Genomic DNA, 17,023 nt, shown 5'->3' on the forward strand with positions numbered 1-17,023 from the left:
GTTCAGTTTCTTTGCTAAGCAATATATGTGTACCTTCCAATTTAAATTTTTATCTAGATTTAGGCCTAAGAACTTCAAGTGGTTTGCTTCTTTGATATCCTGATCATTCCAAGTTACCTTTATTTCAGTCCTTTCTTCTGATTTAGCTTCAAATTGCATCAATTTGGTTTTAATTACATTTAGTTTTAACCCTTTTTGATGGAACCAAGATTTGACTTTTTGTTGAATGCTTGCAGATACCTCATTTTCAATTACAACTGATGTATCATCAGCAAATAAGTCTGAATGAACATCAATAGTAAGTGGTAGGTCATTTACGTAAAAAAGAAACAGATAGGGACCCAATATCGAACCTTGTGGGACTCCTTGGGGAACTGTTTTTCAGTCTGAGGCACAATTGGTTCCATTTGAAGTTAAAATTACTGTTTGTTTCCTGTCTGAAAGGTAAGAGCTAAACCATTATAAAGCAGTGTCCGCGATTCCATACATCTGTAATTTGTGAAGGGGTAATCCATGGTTCACTGAATCGAAAGCCTTAGATCACAGAATATTCCTGTGACCTTTCTACCCTTATCTAACGTGGAGCATATTTTTTTGGATAAGCTCATTTATAGCATTCATAGCGCTTTTACCATGTTGGAATCCAAACTGGTGTTTAAAAATTATATCATTTACAGTAAGAAATTAATTAATTTGTTTTGCTAATATATGTCGGTGCTTACATATCCCCATCGAAGTCACGCTACTTTGCATATAAGGCTGCACGAATGCCCTCAAACGGAAAATTTCTGACCACCCCCTACATTTTTATTTTATTTATCCTGGAAAGTTAAGGCCAAGAGACCAACTCTTACATCTAACTAGGCATTTTACATAAACAATCTGACCAAAATTATCTGTACTTCCCTATGCAACTCGGAATACATCACTTTATGTCAAGAGAGGTGGAGCCGCGAGTATAGGAGTCGTGGGAGTACTGTGTTGGCAGCAGAGAAGCAGTCACAGCAGAGTGGATTGGTCAGGCGAGCTCAGTGACTTCGAACATGGACTTGCCACTGGATTTCACCAAATAAATTCATCGGGGACGTTTAAACCCTTTTGCAACTGCCCAAATCGACTGTTCGTGTGATGGCTGTAGAGACAGGAAGGACCACCACAGCTAAACTAACACCATGTATTGATAATGGACCACTGCAGAGGGTGGGCGAATCACTGATGAGTTCCAGCAGTCGAGCTAGCACAATGACTGTGCACAAGAAGTTGAAAAGAGTGAGGTATAGTGGTCGAGCAACTACTTATAAGCCACAAATTTCTGTAGTCACATGTACGTGACGCTTCAGATGGTGTAAAGAGAGAAGCAACTAGACATTGGATGAATGGAAACCAGTGATTTGGAGTGATGAATCACGCTATATCCAGTGACAATCCGATATAGCAGTCAACGAAGGATAATTAGGGGAAAAATTTATGTACTCGAAAATTTTTGTACCGTGGTAGGCTAGAAGTTCAATGAATAACATACTGAAAATCTTGATCGGGGGAGGGTAGGAAAAGCGTTTCTTGACTACCTCGAAACCCGCTGCTCCTAGCGAAAATGCTTTCTGGTTAAAGGCCCTACTCTACGACTAACAGTTTCCACGTTGCAGGGGATGGTAAAATAGTAGATTATTAAAAATAGTGCTTTAATGGTTTAAAATTCATATTTATTGTTAACTGAAGTAGGTTAAGAATAAATGTTGTGCGCACCACATAGTGCAGTAGAACCGTATTAAGGAATAAATTGTGTTCTGGTGGTGTAACGAGGCGGAAAGGAGGGGCTGGAGATTAGAAGCATGAGGGGATGATGGTCGCCGGATTGTACTCATGCATTTGCCTCCTCTCTACTGCACAACGTCACAAAGCAAACTACAAGCTGTTTCATAAAATCATAGAGACACTTCTGCAGCTCGACTTAATGAATCAGTGGCAGTGGACTGTGAAGGCATGCCGGTGTTGTTTATTTATCACAAAGTGTGTTAACGCTATAGGGAATACATATATGAATTACTAACCCAAGAAACTTGTTGATCATTCAGTAATTCACCACCAGGTGATTACAACATGGCTTACAACGTGTGACAGAGTAGCAAGATACCACATTTACCAATCAAATCTCTTTGCTAGCAACGCTACATATGTCAGTGATAACATCACACTTAAAAAATAAGCACTTCTCAGTCACTGTTTAGACTTCCTGAGGAACGTAAGAGAGGTACTGAAAAATAATACCTCCGAACATTTTATGTGTAAACTCTTAAAGTTTTTTAAGCGTTTTCGACATTCTACATCATTATCCTTCACGTCTATGTATTTATTTCTCAATACAGTCACCCTGGCAACGAACACACTTCTCCCAACGAGGGCACAGAAAACTATAAAAAGCAATCCTCAGATACAATAAGCTACAGGCGACAGCCAAGTTCCTTATTATTTTATTTCGCTCATCAGGCACGAGCATCTTCATATATTCATTACCCTGACGGCAACAACACAGTGGTATTGACGATGCTACTGAACGGAGCTTTAAACATCTAACATTCTAACTTCTTGCCATCAAGGCAGTTAACGTATAAAGATGCTCTGGTCTGAAGTGAAAAATAGTAAAAATAAAGTAAATGGCCTGAGGCGGCTTATCCATACTATCGTCACCTCAACAAATTATGTACGTCCTATCAGTAGTAAAATAGATTAAAAATATGAACACAGCCATTTTCTGCGATTTAGTAATAGTCTTACTTTCATCGTTAAGATTTTTGCTGAATTTAGTGTATCATGATATCAGTAAAGGATAACTCTCCTGACAATGTGTTGCTTGTACAAAAAGGTTTCTTCCTTTCTTTCTTTCTTCCTTTCTTTCTTTTTCATACTGAAGTTCCTTTCTGGATATGTAAGAAAAACCTGATTCAAGAGAGTTAGTTGGCTGCACCTGAAAAATAAATGGAAATAATCGTCAAAGGCATGCTTGCGATTTTATTTAAACTTGATGCGCCAAGGGAGCCAAGAACAGTTTTTACGTTCTCCTATTATTGCCTTTCAACTTTAAAAAATAACGTAAATAAATAAATAATTAATTAAACACGATAAACTGTCCACATCTCGAAGGTTGCTTTAAGCCCCACCGTTCTTTTCTTCCGACCTCTGCACAGATACACCGAGCCTACCAAATAAAATGGATCCTGTCCTTGATGGTTAAGCACCAAACTGTTGTTGTGGTCTTCAGTCCTGAGACTGGTTTGATGTAACTCTCCATGATACTCTATCCTGTGCATGCTTCTTCACCTCCCAGTACTTACTGCAACCTACATCCCTCTGAATCTGTTTAGTGTATTCGTCTCTTAGTCTCCCTCTACGATTTTTACTCTCCACGCTGCCCTCCAACGCTAAATTTGTGATCCCTTGCTGCCTCAGAACATGTCCTACGAACCGGTCCCTTCTTCTTGTCAAGTTGTGCCACAAACTCCTCTTCTCCCCAATCCTGTTCAATACTTCCTCATTAGTTATGTGATCTACCCATCTTATCTTCAGCATTCTTCTGTAGCACCACATTTCGAAAGCTTCTATTCTCTTCTTGTCCAAACTATTCATCGTCCATGTTTCGCTTCCATACATGGCTACACTCCATACAAATACTTTGAGAAACGACTTCCTGACCCTTAAATCTATACTCGACGTTAACAAATTTCTCTTCTTCAGAAACGCTTTCCTTGCCATTGCCATTCTACATTTTATATCCTCTCTACTTCGACCATCATCAGTTATTTTGCTCCCCAAATAGCAAAACTCCTTTACTACTTTAAGTGTCTCATTTCCTAATCTAATTCCCTCAGCATCACCCGACTTAATTCGACTACATTCCATTGTCATCGTTTTGCTTTCGTTGATGTTCATCTTATATCCTCCTTTCAAGACACTGTCCATTCCGTTCAGCTGCTCTTCCAAGTCCTTTGCTGTCTCTGACAGAATTACAATGTCATCGGCGAACCTCAAAGTTTTTATTTCTTCACCATGGATTTTAATACCTACTCCAAATTTTTCTTTTGTTTCCTTTACTGCTTGCTCAATATACAGATTGAATAACATCGGGGACAGGCTACAACCCTGTCTCACTCCCTTCCCAACCACTGCTACCCTTTCATGTCCTCGACTCTTATAACTGCCATCTGGTTTCTGTACAAATTGTAAATAGCCTTTCGCTCCCTGTATTTTACCCCAGCCACCTTTAGAATTTGAAAGAGAGTATTCCAGTCAACACTGTCAAAAGCTTTCTCTAAATCTACAAATGCTAGAAACGTAAGTTTGCCTTTCCTTAATCTTTCAAGATAAGTCGTAAGGTCAGTACTGCCTCACGTTTTCCAACATTTCTACGGAATCCAAACTGATCTTCCCCAAGAAGCGCCAAACTACAAATCGAAAAGGTCTGGGGTTCGATCCCCATACGACCTAGAATGTTTTGTCACTTGCTGTCTCTCAATCTCTCTCTCTCCTGTGCTGTAACGGTATGTTAATGCAAAAATACCAAAAGTACCTATTCCTCGCTAAACCACCCAGTGCAACTGGTTGAGTATGCCACGTCAAAGGTCGTGCAAGACTAGGGTGTATCGCCAACAATAAGACCATACCTAGATAAGCACTGCAGTGTTCAAACCAGTCTTCGGGCTGCTGTCATAACCTTGATGTTTTATGTTCGCAGATAACTGGTACGGGTCACGGAATTGGACGCGAACTTGCGCACCAGCTGGGTGCGCTGGGTGCCACGCTCGTCTGCTGGGACGTAAACCAGGAATGGAACGAGAAGACGGCTGCGGAGCTGCGCAAGAAGGGCTACAAGGTGCACGCCTACAAGTAAGTAGCCCACAGCGTCCTGCCGTCTAGTACGCAGGGCAGGTTTACGGCCCAAGCGACACAAGTCAACATGGATTCCGGAAACAGCGATCGTGTGAGACCCAACTTGCTTTATTTGTTCATGAGACCCGGAAAAAATTAGATACAGGCTCCCTGGTAGATGCCATTTTCCTTGACTTCCGAAAGGCGTTCGATACAGTTCCGCATTGTCGCCTGATTAAAAAAAGTAAGAGCCTACGGAATATCAGACCAGCTGTTTGGCTGGATTGAAGAGTTTTCAGCAAACAGAACACAGCGTGTTGTTTTCAATGGAGAGACGTCTACAGACGTTAAAGTAACCTCTGGCGTGCCACAGGGAGTGTTATGGGACAATTAGTTTTCACAATATATATAAATGACCTAGTAGATACTGTCGGAAGTTCCATGCGGCTTTTTGCGGATGATGCTGCAGTATACAGAGAAGTTGCAGCATTAGAAAATTGCAGCGAAATGCAGGAAGATCCGCAGCGGATAGGCACTTGGTGCAGGTAGTGGCAACTGACCCTTAACATAGACAAATATAATGCATTGCGAGTGAATAGAAAGAAGGATCCTTTATTGTATGATTATATGATAGCAGAAAAATCACTATTAGCAGTTACTTCTGTAAAATATCTGGGAGTATGCGTGCGAAACGATTTGAAGTGGAATGATCATATGAAATTAATTGTTGGTAAGGCGGGTGCCAGGTTGAGTTTCTTTGGGAGAGTCCTTAGAAAATGTAGTCCATCAACAAAGGAGGTAGCTTACAAAACACTCGTTCGACCTATGCTTGAGTATTGCTAATCAGTGTGGGATCCGTACCAGGTCGGGTTGACACATGAGATAGAGAAGATCCAAAGAAGAGCGGCGCGTTTCGTCACAGGGCTATTTGGTAAGCGTGAAAGCGTTAAGGAGATGTTTAACAAACTCAAGTGGCAGACTCTGCAAGAGAGGCGCTCTGCATCGCGGTATAGCTTGCTGTCCAGGTTTCGAGAGGGTGCGTTTCTGGGTGAGATATCAAATATATTGCTTCTCCCTGCTTATACCTCCCGGGGAGATCACGATTGTAAAATTACAGAGATTCGAGCGCGCACGGAGGCTTACCGGCAGTCGTTCTTCCCGCGAGCCATACGCGACTGGAACAGGACAGGAAGGTAATGACAGTGGCACGTAAAGTACCCTCCGCCAAACAACGTTGGGTGGCTTGCGGAGTATAAATGTAGATGTAGATGTAGAAGTGGCCTCTTGAAGGTGCCAAGCTGAGAGTGCAAAATCTGTACACAGGGTGTATCATAATAATTAGTAGCGGAAACTACTCGTTTCCAAGCTCACTAAATGTAGATTGGTTTTAAAGGTCTTACCAAGAATAGCAACTAACGCGTGTGCGAGGATGGGAGGGATGGAGGGAAGCAGTATGGGAGGCCCCATGTGATCCACCACTTCTGTAGAAAAATGGAGGGGGTAGGGGCGGCGAATTATATGTCGCTTTCGTGGAAAAATGTTAACGAAACGGCCCTGTTAACATGACTAGGATGTAAGAAGAGACGAACGGAGAGGGCAGTGGCATAAATACTACTATAGTTGAGTCTGCGAAGTTGATCCCTGACAGCTGGCAAACGCTTGCAGCCGAAAAAAATAGCCGTCTATAGAGCTCCGGCAACACTGAAGCGCCCAGCCCAATGATAGCTGTCAGGGAAATTCTTACAGCGACTCGATTATACAGGGAGGATAAAAATTGTGTCACGAAATTTTAACCCAGGATAGCTGCTGCCAGTTGGAGCCAAAATTACTAATGTTGTGTGGGTTGCCAACGTACCATTTTTAAACTACGGAAACTTGGCGCCAAGCGCTCCGATTGGTCGTGAGATTGCCCTGTTGCCATTCGTCGGTTGTAGGGCAGCGCTGTGGTTGTCGATTCACACATACAAACGTCCCTCGCGCCGTCACTAAAAAAAATGTAAATGTCGGGTGATTAGTGCCTCTCATCAGATAGACCGAAGTCTTTCGATCTGACGCCACTTCGGCGACTTGCGCGTCGATAGGGATGAAATGATATGATTTGGACAATACAACACCCTGAAATGATGATGATCAGGACAACACAACACCCTGTCCCTGAGCGAAGAAAATCCCCGACCCAGCCGAGAATCGAACCCGGGCCCTTAGGATTGACAGTCTGCCGCGCTGACCACTCAGCCACCGGGGGCGTACGCCTCGTCACTGCCCCAACGTGATACGCACACGCGTTGAATAGCTCCTGCTGTTTGTCTACACCTCCGTCAGAGGCATTCACATGTAAGCATGACTTCAGAGCACACACATGTCACCTGCGATTTAGTCATACAGTAAGCATGGCGGCACAGTATTCGTTTGAAGAACAACGATATATGGTTATTGTTTATGGACTAGCCGACGGTAGCGCACGTGAAGCTCGACAGTTGTATGAGGAATGGTACCCAGCAAGACACCACCCACACCCGCAAACGTTTACAGGAATTCACGAATGAATTGACGTAACAAGATCGTTAGTGGGATATCATAGCGATGCTGGAAGACCTCCAACACGACGTGATGGTGTATTTGAAAAGACTGTTCTCTAGCGCTTCGAGGAAGAACCTACGACAAGCTCTCGAGCGGTTAGACACGACATGGGGGCCATTCGTCGGTTAGTCTGGGAGGTTTTGAGGGATGACGGCCAGCATCCATTTAGTTTCCACCCTATCCAAGACCTAAATCCTGTGGTGGACAATGCACACAGGCTAGGGTTTTGCCGGTGGTTTCTGCGACGTGTTGCACGAAATCCCGACTTCCCCGTCATTGTATTGTTCACTGATGAGTGCACCTTTCATCGGGATGGCCTTTACAACACTCAAAACATTCATTAGTGGGCAAGGGAAAATCCTCACGCCACGTACGTCCAAGGACACCAGGCACGATTTTCGCTCAACATTTGGGCAGGCGTTGTGGCTGACCATCAGATTGGGCCAGACCGCCTACCTCATCCAATTACCAGGGCAAATCACCTTCACTTTTTGCAAGAAACTCTACCCGGCCTGCTGAAAGATGTTGCCCTGGACGTACTGTTACGCATGTGATTGCAGCATGATGGGGCACCCGCAGATAACAGTCGTGCTGTGCACGGATATTTAAATGAACTCTTCGACGGCTGGGTAACTGACAGAGATGCTCGTAGGACATGGCCCCCACGACCAACAGACCTCATGGTTGGCTCTGAGCACTATGAGACTTAACTTCTGAGGTCATCAGTCCCCTAGAACTTAGAACTACTTACTACTGTAGCGCCTAGAACCGCACGGCCACTCCCTAGAACCGCACGGCCACTTCGGCCGGCCAGACCTCATGCCACCAGACTCTTTTCTGTGGGGATTCTTCAAGGTTCTAGTTCATCCACCCGGACACGAACCTTCTAGAAACAAAGAGAAATTAACAGATTGCATTCAACATGCCACCCATCACATCAGGGAATCTTTGAAAGAGTTTGGTAAAACACTGTTCGACGTTACCAAGCTTGTATCACATCAGAGGGTCGCCAGTTCGAGCACCTGCTTTAAGTAAACAATGTCCTAGGTCCTTTCCAGGGCCGACCCTATTTGTAAAAGACTTTCTGTATGCAAACAAACAGCTGTTAACAGGTTTCTCCCCAGTATGTCTTATCATGAAACTACAATGGATGTCTCAGGTTTCGGCCCCCAGGCAGATTCGCCTCCAGGCCCCCAGAGTGGAAGGCTGGCGTGCTACTACCGAACATTGGATACATCGCTATCTTCGGCAGGCAAAGCATTCATGGACATGCATTGTCCAGAGCATTCGGCAACGTGGCAATCCCGCGGCCAATTGGAGCGCGTGGCACCAAGTTTCTGTAGTTTAAAGATTGTGCATTGTCGACCTACACAGTATTATTAATTTTAGTTTCTACTGGCATCAGCTATCCAGGGTTAAAATTTCGTGACACAATTTTTGTCCAACCTGTATAATAGGTGATTTGCTTTCTCGCTTGGCGCTAGCGTTCAAAAGGCTGCGAGCATATCGAATCACTCATTAGCTTAATGCAAACTTGCCAAAACTGTGTCTCACGCATAATTCCTTGGGTCTCCTTCTTTTACCATATTATCTGTACACCTCGTTGGCAAGCAATCTATGCATCATTATGATTGTAACGTCAGTCTACGAAGACAAGTCAATAAGTCAGTCCTTTTTTCCTGATCGATAGGTTGATAGCACTGACTCAATAATAGCATTTTTTACGTCTTTGTAGTTCTTGTGCATTTGAGACAATAGCATTATTAAGTGTTCCCCGTTGTACATGTGCATCAATGAAAAAAATTGGTTAGGGATTGATTTTATGTGTTATATAAGGACAAAACTCCGGAGCTTATTTGGAGAATGCAGCTGCAGTACGTAATGGTGACAGTTGTCTTAATGAACGAAAAATTTACGAGAGAATAGATTGCTTCAGAAGTGACGCAGCCTGTCGATGAGTCTTCGTGTAGGCTGTACGCTTCGAATATCGAGAGGAAAGTCGAGACAGCCGGGTGATTCGTTTTGATCGTCATGCCACAAATGATACTGCGATAACTCAGACACGGTTTAACTTTTGCAATCATTCATGAAACTATGCACTATCGTTCAATTCGTGTTCGTTTGGTGTCACACGAACTTGCAAACGTAAACAGGAACACTTGGAAATTTTGAAATTACATTTAAGAGATCTTGAAGAGGAGGGAGATGTAACCATTAATAGGACGTGGTTCCATCACTATGAACCAGAGTGTAAGAGTCTGTTTGTTATATGCAGACGACGCCAAATTTTTGGCAGCAAAAATATGATTAACGAAAAGAAATGTACAGTACCTGTAGTGTAAAATACTGAAAGATTATTGTAACAAAAGGAAAATACATCGCAAGAACAAAAATCATTTTAATTGAATTAACGGTGGATTCTTGGCGAAACGTTGTAAATTAACCAAGCAAATACAGTTTTTTTGCCTTGTTTCACAAATTTTATTATGGTTACTGCACAACCTTAGATTTCGGATTAGAAGCCCATTTTCAAGTACGTTACTGAATCCTAATATGGTAAAAAATAAATAAACATCACAACTTCTTAATGTATCGATCCTTGGGTTAATGTAAAATTACTTCAATGGCCATTGTATGACAAATAACATATGGAATTACACAATTCAGCAATTACACTAACATGACTAAACCAACCTAGGAAAACTGTTCTATGTCAGCCTTCTCATGGACTGAGGCCCAAAGTTTTACTTCTACTTGGTGACAATTACTGAAGTATGTGAATTGAAATCGTCATAACTTTTGAACGGTTTGTGTTAGGACATTCAAACTACATGTTTGGTCATGAGGCATACCGTTATGGGAATTATTACACTCTTTCTTGCTTTGGTTTAGCGACGAAGCTCACCTTCATTTGGATGCGTTCGTCAATAAGCGAAACTGGCGCATTTCGGGGACTGAGAACCCGCATTTCGCGATCGAGAGGTCTCTTCACCCTCAACGGGTGACTGTGTGGTGTGCAGCGTCCAGTCGTGGAATAATCGGTGCGATGTTCCTTGATGGCATGGTGACTATCAAATGGTATGTGAAGTTTTTGGAGGATGATTTCAACCCCTTTACCCAAAGTGACCCTGACTTCGACAAAATGTGGTTGATGCAAGAGAGAGCTCGACCCGATCGAAGCAGGAGAGTGTCTAATGTCCTGGAAGAGCACTCTGGGGACCGCATTCTCGCTCTGGGTTACCCAAAGACCACTGGCATGGGCCTCAATTGGCCGCCATATTCTCCGGACCTGAACACATGCCACTCCTTTTTGTGGTGCTATATTAAAGACAAAGTGTACAACAATAACCTCAAATCAATTGCTGTGCTGAAAATAGCCATTCAGGAGGTCATCGACATCATCGATGTTCTGCCACTTCAGCAGGTCATTAGGAATTTTGCTATTCACCTGCACCACATCATCGCCAATCATGGCAGGTATATCAAACATGTCATAACCTAAATCCGAATATCTGTAGTGACGTTTACATGGTGAATAAAGTGTGTGCACTCTGTAGTTGTAACTAATTTGCGTTTTTTTCATATAGTTCAATAATTATCACTCTGTATCTAGGAGTTGTGGTATCATCTAAAAATAATTGAATTACGTTTTTTTCATTTAATGGTGGGTGTGGGGGTATATCCATTCGTCTTTTTTCTTATTTCTGGAATTCATAACTGGCTGAGTTTTGCCACTCTGTGTGTAATACTTCTACATCTATTATATATTTTGTTAAGGCAATGTTCCACAAATGCTTGAATCAGAACTCTTCAGTATCCAACTTCTGACCTCCCAGTCTGTCCAATGTAGCAAGATTGACACTCCCGGTATATGATCTCATAAACCTCATTTTCTGTGATGTCTTTTCCATTGAACAAGCAAATACCTATTGTCTGATGGACATAGAAAAGCACAGATTAGATTAGGTTAGATTAGATTTACTTTCATTCCAATTGATCCGTAGTGAGGAGGTCCTCCAGGATGTCGAACATGTCAGAAAAACAACAATACATGACAAATATTTACACCTAAAACAAATAAGCTAATGTACCATTCCACAGGTCCCAAGTGGAATTATCGTCATTTTTTAATGAACACTAAGAGTCATTTTACAAATACTAATGCACTGAATTTAAAATAAAAAAGTTTTTTATTTATTTATAAGGTAATAAACATGTAATACAACTACTGTAATACTCATTTACAATGAACACATTACTGCACTGAAATGGTGCAGAAGTTAGATTATACTCACACACACACACACACACACACACACAAACACACACACACACACACACACACACACACACAAATTTTCAATGAACACATTACTGCACTGAAATTGTGCAGAAGTTATGTTGTACTTATACACAAATCAGTTGGTTTTACTAAGAAATTCATCAATGGAGTAGAAGGAGTTGGCCACCAATAAATCCTTTAGGCTTCTCTTAAACTGAATTTCATTGGTTGTTAAGCTTTTTATGGCTGCTGGCAAGTTATTGAAAATGTGTATTCGTGAATAATGCCACCTTTTTGTACAAGACTGAGTGACTTTAAATCCTTGTGAAGATTATTCTTATTTCTAGTATTGATTCCATGAATTGAGCTGTTGGTTTGAAAAAGTGATATATTCTTAATGACAATTTTCATTAAGGAATAAATATATTGGGAAGCAGTAGTTAGTATCCCTAGTTCCCTAAACAGGCTTCTGCAGGATGTTCTTGAGTTCACACCACATATAACTCTTACTGCACATTTTTGTGCCCGGAAAACTTTAGCTTGGCTTGATGAATTACCCCAAAAAATAATCCCATATGACATTATGGAATGAAAGTAAGCATAATATGCCAGCTTTTTCATTTTTATATCCCCTATGTCTGACAAAATTCGCATTGCAAACAGAGATTTGTTAAGACGTTTCAGCAGTTCTGTGGTGTGCTCCTCCCAGTTGAATTTATTATCAAGCTGTAATCCCAAGAATTTAACACTGTCCACTTCTTCTATCTTCTTGTCATCGTATGTTAGACATATACTCATGGGACACCCCTTACAAGTTCTGAACTGCATGTAGTGTGTTTTTTCAAAGTTTAGTAACAAGGAATTGGCTAGGAACCAGTGATTAATGTCCACAAATATTTTATTGGCTGATCTTTCTAAGACTACACTTGATTTGCTATTTATTGCAATGTTTGTATCATCAGCAAACAAAACAAACTTGGCATCTGGTAATGTTACTGATGAAAGATCATTGATATACACAAGAGAAACCCTTTGCTTTGAAAATGTTATGTTTCTTGTTTGACATTTTCCCTAGAGAAGGGAATCTGCACCATTTCTTTTCCAGTTTGTCTATCGGAAGAAGACTTTGGACAGGAACGTAATACAATAAAAACAAAAGCTATAAATAATGATTTTCACCCCAATATCATAGACAAAATTCTTAGTAAATTGATGAACAGCACAGATAAACTGGAAAACGAAATTTTTTATTAGAGTATATCAAAAGATTCACTAACTACAGCAAAAATTTCTGCATTACCTATTTTGAAGGCCACACAGAAAAAAATAGTTTTCAGTGCATTGCTGCACTTAGGAGAGAGTACACACAAAAGTATGGAAAGTGTCAAAACCATGCGACTAAAGCAATACGTAAAAGGACCTAGGTTGTCAATTCTTCATGGTACTCAGGTGCAGCAAAAGTGGCACAAACTAGTTCACATGAAAGAAGAATGTTGGCTGTGGATACCGTCAAATTCACACATGAAGAAAGTGAACAGTAACTCCACATTGGTTCACCCTACTTAAATAATATTTTTCTAAGCTTTTTGTAAGAATTTAACAGAAAAGTGCAGGAAAAACCGCCAAAAGAACTTTACTACAATATGGTGTGCTTCTCACATACAGACCAGTTGACACAAAGTAATCCAGAAACTTCCAAATTCATGTCACAGCCCAAGTCTGTTCCTGTGAGAGCTCACTGTCTTGACAAACTACAAAATAAAAGCAACTCATGAATAGTTTTGAGTTCCTGCTAAAATGACTGAATGCCTGTAAAACCTATCTATGTGACCTTCACAACGAGGTATATTGTGTAATTTTCACAAAGGTGCTCGAAATTTTTGTGTCTTAGCCTGACAAAAACTAGATAGGTTTCTGCCACAAACACATTGTGTATAGATATCAAGATTGATGATGTCAATGGCTGAAAACCTAGTAGACAGAGAACCGTATGACTAAATGTAACGTTCGATGAACAATGCCAGAATCGTCTCATGCAAGAACACAAATAGAGTTCCAGATCAAACTGTAAGTTCGAAAAAGTGAGGTAAAGCTATGTGCTAGAACTGGCATAGTGAACATATCTATAATGACAATTAACTACTAATCCACCCATAATGCTGCATATTATTTTCTAAGAAGGCCAATGGCCTTCTCCATGTGACCTGTTTGCTGCAGCTACCGGAGTTGTGGCAGCTGAAAGTGGAATTGAGTGTGTCACATGAATAATATACCTGCCACTCTGAGACAGTCTCCATATCACTAGTGTGGCAAGTCACTAGATCCTTGCCCCCCTAACTAGGCCATAGGAGTGGTAGTGGCCATGGAGTAAAGTAAAGACTGGCAATATTGTGGATGGAGGGGGGAAGGGGGGCAGCTATCCACCTGATGGGTTAGTTACAAAACAGTTTTCTGTGCCTCTGTCTCTATTGGCCTCATCACTTTCTTCTGCCTTTCTTTTACTGTCGTCTTTCCCATAAGCAGTCTCATTGACGACAGTAAGGAAAACTGGTTTATAAGTTTATCGCTTCTGTTTCCAATGGTCACTTCTGTAAATTTTTTCAGATGTGATGTGTCAAACCGTGAAGAAGTACTTAACCTAGCAAAGAAAGTCCAAGCAGACGTTGGTGATGTCAGCATCATCATCAACAATGCTGGCATCATGCCTTGCCGACCTTTCTCGACATACACACCTGAAGTGATACGTCGCATCTTTGATGTAAATGTGTTTGCACATTTCTGGGTATGTAAATTGAATTATTCTTAATTTTGCTAACATTGGTTAATTATATTTTCTTTTTATAGACATTAGACTGTTCTGATTTTACCCCAATGTCTGTTGTTGTGTAGAATATTCCTTTACTAGAAAAATATTTATGATTCAATAGAGACTTTAGAACTAATTGTTTAATGATGTGCTTTACTAGCTCAATAAACTTAACATACATGAGCTCGTAATGAGCTTATTCACTATATAATTATTTGAGATAGATCTACAAGAAGGACAGCAGAAGTGACTGACAAAACTACTATCAAATATCCTTGACATCTATTTGTTGTAGAATCTTTAGAACATATTCTGAGCTCAAATGTAATGAGATATTCTAACAGAATGATCTCCTCCAAGACCACCGGCATGGATTCTGAAAATACTGATAATAGGAAACTCAGCTTGGGCTTCTATCAGGGCATCATGAAAGACATGGGCTAAGGCAGTCAGGTAGACTTTTGAAAAACATTTGACTCAGTACCGCAAATAAGCATGTTATCAAAGTATTGTCATGATGGATACCAAATGAGATATGCAACTGGACTGAGGCTTTCTCAATGGTTAGACACAAAATCTCATCTCTGATGGACAGTGATCGACAGATGTAGTAGTAACTTCAGGTGTTCCCTATGGAAGTGTGTCAGGAATCTTTCTGCCGATGTTGTAAATAAATGATATTGCAGACAATAGGAAGTCACTTCAGAATTTTTGCAAGTGATGCAAAAATCTATAAATGAAATACTATCTGAATAAATCTGGACAAATATTTAGTCACTAATTGATTAGATTTCAAAATGGTGCGAATTTGACAACTCACTCTTAATGTTCAGAAATGTAAAATGGTGCATTTTGAAAAATGAAAAAACTTAAGTAACTTATGGCCACAATAGCATTGACCCACAATTGAAATCAGTCAAATCATTCACATACCTAGGTATAGTGCTTAGTAGGGACTTGAAGTTAAATGATCACATGGGCTCAACTGTACCTGAAGCAGGTGGCAGTGTCTACTTCATTGGTAGATTACAAAGAAATGCAGTCAGTCTACAAAAGATATTGCATACATAAAACATTCATCTGACCTGTCATGGAATATTGCTCATCTGTGTGAGCCTGTACCAAATAGGACTAACAGAAATAACGTAACTGGCAGAAGCTTTGCAAATTACCCCATGAAAGCCTACTTCTGATTCTAGCAGCAGTTTTATGTGATGGACCTAGAAATATACTACAGCTATCTACATATCCCCCAAAGAGGGACAGCAAAGACAAGATCAGACAAATTGAAGCACACGCAGATATATTTAAGAAATCATATGTCCTTTGCTACGTAACTGGTACATCTGAATGTATCCTCTGCCAAGCAATTCAGTAGTTCAATGTTTTGTAGAGTATAGGTGAAGATGTAGATGTAGTGGGCATACTACCTTCTCCCTCTGCTTCAGAAAAAATAGAGTATTTTATATTATTTTGATGATGCTAAACAATGATAAAAAGTAAAAAATACTCCAATCAGAGAAAGTAATGTCCATATAATGAATAATATAAATATTTGTGCAGTCTCCCACAAAGTAATACTAAACTGTTGCATCCTGTATGTATGACATTACATTAATAATAAAAATGGTGTTTAGCACAATGGTAGGTATTCATTGTCCAACATCAGCATGAAATTATAAACTACTGTTCAAGTTTGTAAAGTCACACCCTTTGGTTAAAATCTTAGCCATTGTACTTTCTTGACAATCAGTGCAAAACTGCTGTAAAGTACTGAAGCATCTCTGAGCAGCTGTTGTGCAAATTCAGGTACTTATAAATGACTGAATGCTTTTTGGAATAACTTCTTAATAAAAAAAAGTACTGAAAAGTTTACTCAGGTGGGACCAATATAAAATTTCAGTTGTGAGCTCTCTGAAAAACAGTACAAAGAATTTTCACAAAAATGGCAGGCACATATCTAATGAAAATATTGGAATTAAATTTGTTAATAACCCAAAATTGTGGAAATTAATGATAAATTTGGTTCTATTTCATTAATAAATTATATTAATTAATCACTGTTATTGGAGTTTTGATTATTTCATTGGAATGCATTTGTTTCCCCACTGGGAAATGATAAAAGGATACAAGGCATTCCCCTTCCAGTCTCCCCCCCTCCCCCCCCCCAAAGAAAAAAACCATGTCACACACATGTACTTACCGTATTTACTTGAATCTAAGCCGCACTTTTTTTCCGGTTTTTGTAATCCAAAAAACCGCCTGCGGCTTAGAATCGAGTGCAAAGCAAGCTGAAGTTCTGAAAAATGTTGATAGGTACCGCCACAACTAACTTCTGCCATCGAATATATGTAGCGCTACACAGGCATCCTTTGTAGACACAAAGATAAATACTGGCGCCAAAACCTCTGCGTCAATAAATAAAATTAAAAAAAAAAAATTGGAAGACGAGCTTTTTTCTCCGCCCGAGTTTCGACCACTGCATTTTCATA

At 40.5% G+C, this 17,023-nt stretch overlaps 1 protein-coding gene across 3 annotated transcripts in view; it reads left to right on the top strand.

Annotated features, from left to right (window-relative positions):
* The window catches only part of LOC126091602 (epidermal retinol dehydrogenase 2-like), a 137,948-nt gene that overhangs the window by 106,587 nt on the left and 14,338 nt on the right, over positions 1-17,023 (top strand). For all 3 annotated transcript variants that reach the window (XM_049907075.1, XM_049907077.1, XM_049907076.1), the window contains 2 exons: positions 4,730-4,881; positions 14,330-14,507. In XM_049907075.1, the coding sequence (XP_049763032.1) occupies positions 4,730-4,881; positions 14,330-14,507 (330 nt within the window). The remainder of the gene's footprint in view (positions 1-4,729; positions 4,882-14,329; positions 14,508-17,023) is intronic.

This window comes from Schistocerca cancellata, chromosome 1 (assembly GCF_023864275.1).
Source record: "Schistocerca cancellata isolate TAMUIC-IGC-003103 chromosome 1, iqSchCanc2.1, whole genome shotgun sequence".
NCBI classification, from domain to species: domain Eukaryota; kingdom Metazoa; phylum Arthropoda; class Insecta; order Orthoptera; family Acrididae; genus Schistocerca; species Schistocerca cancellata.